The following is a 13,158-nucleotide window of genomic DNA, read 5'->3' on the forward strand; positions in this document are numbered from 1 at the left end:
AGAAATAAAATTTTGACCAAATTTTCTATAGAAATAAAATTTTTATAAAATTTTCTATAGAAATAAAATTTTAACAACATTTTCTATAGAAATAAAATTTGGATAAAATTTTCTATTAAAATACAATTTTGATAAAATTTTCTATAGAAATAAAATTTTGACAGTTTTAAACTTTCCATAAAAATAAAATTTGGACAATATTTTCTATAGAAATAAAATTTTAACGAAACTTTCTATAGAAATCAAAATTTTGACACAATTTTCTATAAAAATAAAATTTTGACAAAATGTTCTATAGAAATAAAATCTTGATAAATTTTTTTAGAGAAATAAAATTTTTTATAGAAATAACATTTTGACAAAATTTTCTATAGAAACAAAATTTTGACAAAATTTTCTATAGAAACAAAATTTCAGTGATATATTTTCCTTTAAGAATTTTGTACTGCATGCACCCTCACAAAAAATCGCTTCTCCCAAACATATTTTGCTTCAAGCATATACATTTTTGGGTATTGCCCAAACATTTATATGTTTGATTTCTACCAATATATAATATGTTTGAAAGCATATTGGTCTAAACAATATATGTTTGGGTAGTCTAAGTTCCAAACATTTTGTATTTTTGCATCCAAATTCAATAATGTTGTCTTCCAAAAAACAATATGTTATTATGTGACCATATAATATGTTTGGAAGCATTTTGCACCCAAAAATATTATATGCTTAAAAAAAATTCTCCCAAACAATATTGTGCTCAAAATTTGATTCTTTTATTTATATATTTACAATCATAACGAATTATGAAAATAAACAGGTAATATAGGTGCTAACAACATAGGTTTTCGACCTGAATGCGCAAAATTTTGTTTCTGCCCAATTGTATATTCCCCGACATCTTTCTCACTTCCACGAGATTTTTTAGTTCTTAGCACCTTTTTCTGTAATACAAACATTGTAGAAGAAATTATTCAATTTTAAGATTTTTTTTAATTTTAATTTAACCTTTTGCCGGACGGGGATTCGAACAGCGGACCACACAGTTTGTAAGGATCAAAGAAGTAGCTGATCAATTGCTCAAGGAAAAATAAAATGTTAATTTTGTAATAACAAACAACAACCACCAACTTAATTCAATATCGCTCCCTGTTAAATAGCGCTCCAAGCTACTAAACGCATATATGTTTATAGGCTATTTCTAAATTAATATATGTTTGCATCCAAGCATATTATATTTACAAACATTTTTTGTCCCAAACATAATATGTTCTAACATATTAACATATATGTCCCAAACATGTTATGCTAGTTTATGAACATTATATGCTTGCACTTAAAAATATTGTGTTTAATAATTTGTGTTCCAAACATATAATGTTTATAGCCAAACATATGAAAAACAGTCTTTTTCATCCGTGTGGATGATTATAAGAAATTTTGTTCTTTATAAAAAATGATTGATTATAAGAAAAAAACGCATATAAGAAAAAAATCTTGTATTTTCCCACTTTATCTACTGCGAATTTGAATATGACGGTTCGACCTTACAGATATTACTGAATTTCGACTATCTATAAAATTCAAATCACATCATATATAGCACATTAAAAAAATAATAATAAAATATAAAAAATACAATACTCACCATATCATTACCAAAAACCAATATTGGTAAGGCAGCCTGACGTCTTTCACGATCGTTTAGACGTGAACGTCCACGATTTGGGTCCGCTTCCAATAGAGCTGTACCTTGACACTCTCTTAAAAATTCATTAGTATTCGAACTGGATCAGGTCAAAGGGGGTATTTGGTTTTTTTTTTCATATATGTAGGTTTAAGTGTAACATCGATTACATCAAAATGGAAAAATTACCAAAAATGAAATAAAAATAAAAATATTACAAAAAATGGACGAAATGGATAAGGGATGGCAAACATATATGATATCCCAGTTAATGGTGAGATGATAAGTTTTATTTTAGATTTTTTTATTTATTTTTTTATTTTTTTTTATTTTATTTTTTTTTTTTTTTGATTTTTTTAATTGTAGGCATGAATGAAATTCAAATGAAAAAGATAGACGGAGAGAAAGAGAAAAAGAGAAACAAGTTAGAACTAATTGAAGCTACAAATTAAAATTGACCTGTGGAGGTATATGACGATGACGATGACCATGACGAGGATGTTGTCGATGGTGGTATCGGATCATCTACTAGACTATGGGGCATATTTAAGTAGTTCAAGTAGTACAAGTAGTAAGGTAGTAGCATGCATGAAGAAAATACATATTAAATTATCTTTTTTTCTTATTTTAGTGAGTGTCTAATAACTCTCACTAGTTAGAATATAATACTGGGATGTATAGACTAAAGCTAGATTTTTGCTTGTTTTTCCAAATCTAAGGTCTTAACACAGAATCAAAATCTCTAAATATGGATTTTTAATTTCTACAAATAACGACGCATACTTACTGCCTTAATGTGGGTATAGCCCGATCTTCATACTCTTCATAGGAATTTCGGGGGGCACTTTTATTACGCCTTCTCAAAGACCCCTGATGACTGGACATTGGTGAACTGTGACGACTGGGACTACGTCTCATATTGAGCTTTGGAGACATTGGTATTTCATCATGAGATTTTCGCAAGTTGGAGGTTGATAATGATGACACATGATCATTAAGGCTGCTACTATAGTTATGACTAAGGCCTGATTTAACACCACCCCCACCTCCTCCACCACCTCCTCCTGCTGCACTACACCCACCCACGGAACTATTTCCATCCGTAGAGGATTTATCTTCTTGACAACTTTTAGGACTCATGGCAGCTGTCATGTGGGCCTCGGCCAGAGCTTGAGCCACATCTTGTAAACTGGGAGCCACCGGTAATATTGGTTTTGAGGCATATACTTCACAGGCCACATCATTGGCCGCCAAGGATTCACCATTCTTCTCCAGTAAATCATCAACAAGCAGATGTTTAAACACCGCCGTCTTATACATCTCAATTTGTTCTTTCCTCAATTTGGCCGTGGTAAAATCTTCCTGTTGAACCGCTTGACGTTTGGCCAAGGCATAACGTCCCAAACGTTCTCCGGCCGTACGCAAGGCACTCATGCATAGTTTCAACTTACGAGCGTATTCAAAGCGTTCACATGCCACCGCTTTGGATTTGCGATCTTCCATTTCTCGTATTACATCCGCTATAGATTCTTCGACATACATAGAGAATAATAAGTCATCACACATTGATACCAAAGGTTGTTCCACACTCTCTCCTGATTCTGTAGTGGAGCCTGCCGCACCATTTTCTTCACATTCTTTGGTCCCATTTCCCTCACAACTGTCCAAATCTTCACCCAAAACATTGACAGCAATTAAGGCAATTTGATTTTCACTATTGAACTCATTGACATAGGCACCACTGAGCCTAAGTTTTAGATGTGTACCCTTACGAGGATTAACCGATACGCTTTGAAGTTCCCGTGATTTATAATTGGTAGCTGCGTTATCAGCTAAGGCCACAAAACCAAGAAAATCGAAGCATTGTGACGATGGTGTACTGGGTATACTTTTGGGAGAGTAGTGTAACCAAAGTTCAACCTTTTCAGCTGAAAGTAATCCGAAAAGAAAAGTCACAAATAGAAATCGTTATACGAATAATAATAAAGTGCACTGAAAACATCTAGAATCCCAAAAGTTTGAGAAATTTTTCTATAGAAATCAAGAGTTTGAGAAAATTTTCCATAGAAATAAAATTTAAAAATAAATGTCAATAGAAATAAAAATTTGACAATATTTTCTATAGAAATAAAAGTTTGACAGAATTTTTTATAGAAATAATATTTTGACAGAATTTTTCTATAGAAATACAAATTTGCCAAGTTTCCTATAGAAATAAAATGTTGGCAAAATTTTCTATAGAAATCAAATGTTGGTAAAATTTTCTATAAATTTTGACAAAATTTTTTATAGAAATAAAATTTTGAAGCATTTTATATAATAATAATACTTTGGCAAAATTTTCCAAAGATATAAAATTTTGGCAAAATTTTCTATAGAAATCAAATGTTGGTAAAATTTTCTATAAATTTTGACAAAATTTTTTATAGAAATAAAATTTTGAAGCATTTTATATAATAATAATACTTTGGCAAAATTTTCCAAAGATATAAAATTTTGGCAAAATTTTCTATAGAAATAACATTTTTATAAAATTTTGTGTAGTAATTAAATTTTGACAAAATTTTCTATAGAAATAAAACGTTGACAAAATTTTCTTTAGAAATAAAATTAAAAAAAAAATCTATACAAATAAAATTTTCACGAAATTTTCTATAGAAATGACATTTTGACAATATATTTATAGATATAAAATTTCGGCAAAATTTTCTATAGAAATAATATTTTGACAACATTTTCTATAGATATCAAATGTTGGTAAAATTTTCTATAAAAATAAAATTTTGACAAAATTTTCTATAGAAATCAAATTTTGACAAAATTTTTTATAAAAATAATATTTTGGCAAAATTTTCCATAGAAATAAAATGTTGGCAAAATTTTCTATAGAAATAAAACGTTGAAAAAATTTTATATAGAAATAAAATTTAAAAAAAAATCTATACAAATAAAATTTTGACGAAATTTTCTATAGAAATGACATTTTGACAAAATATTTATAGATATAAAATTTCGTCAAAATTTTCTATAGAAATAAAATTTTGACAAAATTTTCTATAGAAATCAAATGTTGGTAAAATTTTCTATAAAAATAAAATTTTGACAAAATTTTCTATAGAAATAAAATTTTGACAAAATTTTTTATAAAAATAATATTTTGGCAAAAATTTACAAAGAAATAAAATGTTGGCAAAATTTTCTATAGAAATAAAATTTTGACAAAATTTTGTATTGTAATTAAATTTTGACTAAATTTTCTTTAGAAATAAAATTTGGCAACATTTTCTGTAGAAATAAAATTTTGGTACAATTTTCTTTAGAAATAAAATCTTGGTAAAATTTTCCGTAGAAATAAAATCTTGGCAAAATTTTCTATAGAAATAAAACTTTGCCAAAAGTTTTCTATAAAATACAATTTTGCCAAAATGTTATATAGAAATAAAATTTTGATAAAATGTCTATATATACAATTTTGACAAAATTTTCCATAGAAATAAAATTTTGACAATATTTTCTATAGAAATACAATTTTAACACAATTTTCTGTGACAGGCGCAAAAGGCCAACAGATTGATATCCAAATATTTTGGTGGCCATTGTGCGGTGGAGATGAAGGGAGAAACCTCTTTTTTAAGCCAATCTTGGTTGACGTGGGCTAAATGTGATGGTGCTGAGTATTGATTGAATGTCCACTCATCCCAAAAATAATCTACCAAAATTTTAAGAGAAAATTACCAAAAATCTACTAAACTTAAAAAAAAATTAAATTTCTTTCTATGGAAAATTTCGTCAAAATTTCATTTCTATAGAAATTTTTGTTAAAATTTTATTTCTGTAGAAAATTTTGTCAACTTAAATAAAATTTTGGCAAATTTTTCTAAAAAAAATTTTGACAAAAATAAAAATACAATTTTGCCAAAATTTTCTATAGAAATAAAATTTTGATAAAATCTTCTAGAAATAAAATTTTGGCAATATTTTCTATAGAAGTACAATTTTAACAAAATTTTTTATAGAAATAAAATTTTGAACACATTTTCTTATAAAACCAAATTTTACTAAATATATAAATTAAATTTTTTTTTGTAGAGTTTGTAAGGCTTGAGGCCATGTTGTAATAAAACAAAATAAAATCTTAGTTTTTTTACAGTGTTTTATTTTTAATTCTTTCCAATATTTCGAACACCATCGTTGTCTGTCCTCAGGGAAATTAAATTTTTATTATTTTCAATAAGACAAAGTGACTTGCTCGCCACTACTTTTGAGTTTACACTACTTTGAGTTTTGAACACATTTTCTTATAAAACCAAATTTTACTAAATATATAAATTAAATTTTTTTTGTAGAGTTTGTAAAGCTTGAGGCCACACCCAGAGAAATGGTTGGTTGGAATTCGAGCAGGATAACAGATCATATGTTGTGTGGATCATATGTTTGTTATTTCTTTCGTTTGGTCGTTGATATAACCAATAAAATATCAATGCAATCAAATGCTATTACTAAATATTGGTCGTTGTAAAAGTGGCAGCCCGATTAAATTTCAGGCTCACTTAGACTATTCAGTCCATTGGTCGTTGTAACTCAATTCATTAAAAACAAATTTCATTGTGTACCGCTCTGTTGTGTTGATTGATTTATTTTCCCAAAGTGTCAGCAAAACTGACAAAAAGTCTGTACAGCAGATAATTTGGTTGTTTCAACAGATTTAAAAACTGATTGTTGCTGCAACCAATATTTGGATATATCAACTTCAATACTTCAATGTGAGTAAAATTGTTAAAAAGGTAAGTGAATATTAAATGTCAATAAATCGATAATATTTTGAAAATTTACATTTCAGCTTAAATATGTATAGTATATACGAATAAAATCTGAATACTGCTAATCCATCCATCGCCAAAACGAAATAAAAAGAAGTAAGTTCATTGTTTCGACTGCTCCTTGATCTCTGATGCGTACCAGTGGATCTATGTTTCGTCAGCCTGAGAGGTATTTTCAAATGTTTCTTGTATCTCATGCACATCAAAACAGTCCTTCAATCTTAAATAATGGATTTGTCTAAATGTATACGCAATGGTAGCCGTTTCGGGACATCTGAACGTTACCCATCAAAAACCATTGGGTCTACGTAGCAACTCACTCAACAACAAAATCTTGGCGGTAGCTACAGGAGGAAAAGAACGTTACGATTATTTCCCCATACACCCCGGCGCACAAAATAGATTCGGAAGATAACTCGAAAGATACATTGCGATTTGAAGGAAACAATAAAATCGGATTAGTATTACAAAAAAATTTATATCTAAATATGTATTATTTATGCCTTTATATTATTGAACAATAAAGTACTAAAAATAAATAATGATTTTTTGCATAATTTTGCATGCTGTTCGTGGTTCAAATGGGGTACCGATAGCAATTTTATTGGTTGCCCTGATAATTCAAAAGGCAGTTACTTCAAACAATAGTTGGCTGTCATAAAAAAAAAACAAATACAATTATATTGGTTGTGACTGCCAATTTTACTGTCAATTGGTTGAGGCAACAAATTCTATCGGGTAGATTCCGGTAGTAGATGGAACCAAATAAATTGGTTGGCAAAAAAATTGGTTGTCACAACAAATTTGTTTTCTGTGTGCATGTTGTAATAAAACATAATAAAATCTTAGTTTTTTTACAGTGTTTTATTTTTAATTTTTTCCAATATTTCGAACACCATCGTTGTCTGTCCTCAGGGAAATTAAATTTTTATTATTTTTAATAAGACAAAGTGACTTGCTCGCCACTACTTTTGAGTTTACACTGAGTTTACGATGGTGTTCGAAATATTGGAAAGAATTAAAAATAAAACACTATAAAAAACTAAGATTTTATTTTGTTTTATTACAACATGACCTCAAGCCTTACAAAGTCTACAAATAATTATACTAAAAGGCCAACCATACAACTAGAATAAATTAAATTTTGACAAAATTTTCCATAGAAATAAAAGATTACAGAAATAAAATTTTGACAAAATTTTCTATAGAAATAAAATTTTGACAAAATTTTCAATAGAAATAAAATTTTGACAAAATATGTCAAAAAATAAAATATTAACAAAATTTTTTATAGAAATAAAATCTTAACAACATTTTATATAGAAATAAAATGTTTACAAAATTTTCTATAGAAATAAAATTTTTACAAAATGTTCTGTAGAAATAAAATGTTGACAAAATTTCCTGTAGAAATAACATTTTGACGAAAATCTTTTATAAAAATAAAATTTTGACAAAATTTTCAATAGATATAAAATTTGTGCAAAATTTTGTATAGAAATAAAATTTTAACAAACATTTTCTAAAGAAATAAAATTTTCTATAGAAATCAAAATTTTAACGGAATTTTCTATAGAAATAAAATTTTAACAAAATGTTCTACAGAAATAAAATTTTTACAAAATTTCCTATAGAAATAAAATGTTGACAAAATTTTCTATACAAATTAAATTGTAAAATTTTCTATAGAAATAAAATTTTGACAAAATTTTCTATAGAAATCTAAATTTTGATAAAATTTTCTACAGAAATAAAATTTTAACAAAATTTTCTCTAGAAATAAATTTTGACAAAATTTTCTATAGAAAACAAAATTTTCTATAGAAATAATATTTGGACAAAATGTTCTATAGAAATAAAATTTTCACTTTATTTTTGTAATTTGGCAAGTTTATGGCAAAGATTTGTTTACATGTTGGTAGATTTTTTTTAGCACGAGTGACAACCATGTCCAGAAGTGTTGTAAAATCGGGTAAGAACCATTTAAATTTTGAATTTCATTACAGAAGCGATTATTATTATTATTATTTTTTTTTTTTTTTTTGAAAAATTACTTACGTATCAAATATTGGTGGGCTAATAACTGTATACGATATACTTTGGCCGGTTTATGAAATCTCAGAACAATGTCGTGTGGGCTTATGGTACTATTTGGTGCACTCCTCCAGCCATGTACTGTGGGACCATGTGTGTTTAGTTCACTGGCTGGGTAATTAGGATCCTCGTCTGCAAAAAAGACAAAAAGTAGGAAAATTTTTATTATTTATAATCAAGATTTATATAAATATAAGGTGATTTATATTTAAATATTTATGTAAGCAAACACGATTGCCAAAAATATCTTTCTATATGTACTCTATGTATGTCAAGGGTTAATATACCAAAAATTTACTTAAATCCAAAGATTTTTTGAAAGGATTTTGGCAATCGTAAAATATAAATAGTTGACGAGAGTTTTTTGCCATCGAGAATTTAAAAAAAAAATCGAAAAAATTATAGTTTTTGAAAATTGTATTCTTATAGTGCGGAAATTTAATTTTGTATTAATGTTCGACCATGTAAAATTTTCCTGCCATGACCATAATTGGACAAAAACAGAAACATTGAATCTGGATAAATTTATTTGCAGCACGTTATAAATATTTTCTTTTTCTAGAATATATCCTAAATGACTCAGAGAACTCTAACCGCAATTTAGTATTAATATTGCGTATGTCATGTGTATTTTCTATAAATAATCATAACTATTAAACAATTGTACGAGGTCTCATAACAAAATAATCGTTCATTATTATTTTTTATAATTTTTTCAAAAAGTATTTATTCATTAATAACTATAGGGTGGTTGATATGTAATGCAGCAAAGTAAAGTAATCAATTTTTTTCATTTTTGTTTCACAATTGCTGAATCACTGTAGATTTTTCGACTAGCTTTGACACCAATTATGGCCTTCATACGCAGTGTTGCCAGTATTTTGCTGGCTCTTGTAACCAAAAATCTCCAATATAAATTAAAATTCCTCACAAAAATTCCCATAAATATCCCCGAGTCCCAACTGCAAAAAAACTCACGCACTAAAAAATATCCCCAATTTGGGCAAATACTGGCAACGGTGTTCAAACAGCCGAATTCCTCACAAAAATTCCCATAAATATCCCCGAGCCCCAACTGAAAAAAACTCACGCACTAAAAAATATCCCCAATTTGGGTCAATACTGGCAACGCTGTTCAAACATCCGAATTCCTCACAAAAATTCCCATAAATAACCCCGAGCCCCAACTGAAAAAACTCACCCACTAAAAAATATTCCCAATTTGGGCCAATACTGGCAACGCTGTTCAAACAGCCAAAGAAGTCATTACACACTACACGATAATGGCTATGCGATATTTTGCCCATCCCCGGCGAAACGCCAATTTTGCTTTTTAAAATGCCCCCCGGTGCAAAAGGCCAACAGATAGATATCCACATATTTTGGTGGCCATTGTGCGGTGGAGATAAAGCGAAAAACCACTTTTTTAATCCAATCTTGGTTGACGCGGGCTAAATGTGATGGTTCTGAGTATTGATGGAATGTCCATGGTTTGCGGCCGAAATGTTTGTCTGCCCAGAGCTTCAATACTGTGTTTAGGACATTTTGACCCCCAATGAATACGAGTGATGAGCGACCATAGGCCATTAGCCGACCACTTTGTACACAAACTGCTCAATTTTGAATGTCCTCTCATCGGACAAAATCAAATTCGGCAACTATACCCTCAAAAACAAAAAAATCGCTTCTGTAACATATGCCCCAAACACATTTTGCTTCAAGCATGGATATTTTCAGGATTGGTCAAAACAAAATATTGTTTGTATTGTTCAAACATATTATGTTTCAACTTAGGCATACACTGGTAGAAAAAAATTTTAATGAAATTTTCTTTGTATATATATTTGTAAGGCGCCAATTTGTCACTTCCATTCTTGTACTTGCAGCATAGTATGTAGGTAACTCTTTCTAAATACATATATGTTTATAGGCTATTTCTAAATTAATATATGTTTGCATCCAAGCATTTAATGTCCCAAACATAATATGTATTAACATATTAACATATATGAACATTATATGCTTGCACTTAAAAATATTGTGTTAAAAAATTTGAGTTCCAAACTTATATATTTTTACACCCAAACATATGACAAACAGTCTTTTACACCTGTAGGCACTTTCGTGCAAACGAAGCAACTCATTCCCTTTATCCAGTATATTCCAATCCAATACCCAAAAAAAAGTGAACCCACCGTTGAAGAAAATGTAGGTTTATTTTAGAAAATTTTAACTAAAATAGTTTTCTAATTGCAACATGTTACAAATAAGTTAATACTTTTTGTCAAATTGAAGAAAATTTATTAAAAATAATTAATTTTTTTCTCTTGTTTAAGAAAATTTCATATGTTGAAAGAAAAAATGGATTTAAAAATTGTTAAAATGTCTTTAGCGCTATACGAAGTTCATGACAGGTACAATTTTAGTAAAATTTACTCATTTGAGAGACTTATGAACTCAATTTAAGCAAACTTCTGTCATTTTAGGAAAATATGAATTATTTTATTTTTTAGTAAAATTGTGCACTATATTTGTGTAAAACTTTTTTTCTTATTTTTAGTTCACATCATTAAAGTTAGCAAAAAATTATTCAAATAAGTAACACTTACTCATATTGTGCAAAGTTTAACTAAAATCAACTAAACTTCATGAACTAAAATAATGTTCAGTTGGCATTAGAGCCCCTTTTTTTCTGGGTGAATAAAGTATTTAAATTGGGGGTCACGATGAAGTCGATTTTACGATGTCCGTCCGTTGAAATAACGCTAATTTCCAAACGAAACAAGCTATCGACTTGAAACTATAGAAATAAAATTTTGACAAAATTTTCTATATAAATAAAAAGTGAAAAAAAATTTCCAATTTTGACAAAATTTTCTATAGAAATAAAATTTTGACAAAATTTTCTATAGAAATAAAATTTTGAGAAAATTTTCTATAAAAATAAAAAATTATAAAATTTCCTATAGAAATAAAATTTTGACAAAATTTTCTATAGAAAGAAATTTTTAACACAATTTTCTATATAAATAAAAAAATTTTCTATAGAAATAAAATGGTGACAAAATTTTGTACAGAAATAAAATTTTGACAAAATTTTCTATAGAGATAAAATTTTAACAAAATTTTCTATAGAAATAAAATTTTGATAAAATTTTCTATAGAAAAAAAATTTGACAAAATTTTCTATAGAAATAATATTTTGAGAAAATTTTCTATAGAAATAATATTTTGTTGTTTTTTTTTTATCTCAGCTTAAAGCCATGCATTGACTAAACTACAAGTGTAGCTTAACCAACAGAGGAAAAGTATGCTTGTCAAATTTATTTGGGCAAAGCCCTATAGACTGCAAGATGGTTGGATGTACAGCTGTTTCGGAATTACCACATTCCTCATCAGCATCCTCTACTTGCAGCAAAACTGTTTAGGCAGTAGCCGACTATCAAACCCTTTTTCGGGAGGTTAAAGTGTAGTTCACTTTGGGTTGAGTGAATTACCCGAATTTATTCTGATAATTGGTTGATAGTTTTGCTGCAAGTAGAGGATGCTGATGAGGAATGTGGTAATTCCGAAACATGTGTACATCCAACCATCTTGCAGTCTATAGGGCTTTGCCCAAATAAATTTGACAAGCATACTTTTCCTCTGTTGGTTAAGCTACACTTGCAGTTTAGTCAATGCATGGCTTTAAGCTGAGATAAAAAAAACAACAATAACGATTGAAGAGAAGACAACAATAACAAACAAAATGAAATGAGAAAATTTTCTATTGAAATAAAATTTTGAGAAAATTTACTATAGAAATAAATATTTGACAAAATTTTCTATAGAAATAAAATTTTGAGAAAATTTTCTATAGAAATAAAATTTTGAGAAAATTTTCTATAGAAATAAAATTTTGAGAAAATTTTCTATAGAAATAAAATTTTGACAAAATTTTCTATAGAAATAAAATTTTGACAAAATTTTCTATATAAATAAAAAGTGAAAAAAATTTCCATAGAAATAAAATTTTGACAAAATTTTCTATAAAAATAAAATGTTGACAAAATTTTCTATAGAAATAAAATTTTGACAAAATTTTCTATAGAAATAAAATGTTAACAAAATTTTCTATAGAAATAAAATTTTGACAAAATCTTCTATAGAAAAAAGATTTTGAAAAAATTTTCTATAGAAATAAAATTTTGACACAATTTTCTATAGAAATAAAATTTTGACAAAATTTTTCTATAGAAATAAAATTTTGACAAAGTTTTCTATAGAAATAAAATTTTGACAAAATTTTCTATAGAAATAAAATTTTGACACAATTTTCTATAGAAATAAAATTTTGACAAAATTTTTCTATAGAAATAAAATTTTGACAAAATTTTCTATAGAACTAAAATTTTGAGAAAGTTTTCTATTGAAATAAAATTTTAAGAAAATTTTATATATATATATATATATATATATATATATATATATATATATATATATATATATATATATATATATATATATATATATATATATATATATATATATATATATATATATATATATATACGTATATAC

The 13,158-nt window shown here is 27.3% G+C and overlaps 1 protein-coding gene across 1 annotated transcript in view; it reads right to left on the minus strand.

Annotated features, from left to right (window-relative positions):
- LOC142223655 (centrosomal protein of 104 kDa-like) overlaps positions 1-13,158 on the minus strand; it is a 99,877-nt gene that overhangs the window by 10,847 nt on the left and 75,872 nt on the right. The window contains exons 2-4 of the mRNA XM_075293506.1: positions 8,563-8,730; positions 2,472-3,612; positions 1,646-1,784 (exon numbers count right to left, since the gene is read on the minus strand). Of these exons, the coding sequence (XP_075149621.1) occupies positions 1,646-1,784; positions 2,472-3,612; positions 8,563-8,730 (1,448 nt within the window). The remainder of the gene's footprint in view (positions 1-1,645; positions 1,785-2,471; positions 3,613-8,562; positions 8,731-13,158) is intronic.

The sequence above is a fragment of the Haematobia irritans genome, chromosome 2 (genome assembly GCF_050003625.1).
Source record: "Haematobia irritans isolate KBUSLIRL chromosome 2, ASM5000362v1, whole genome shotgun sequence".
Taxonomy (NCBI): Eukaryota; Metazoa; Arthropoda; class Insecta; order Diptera; family Muscidae; genus Haematobia; species Haematobia irritans.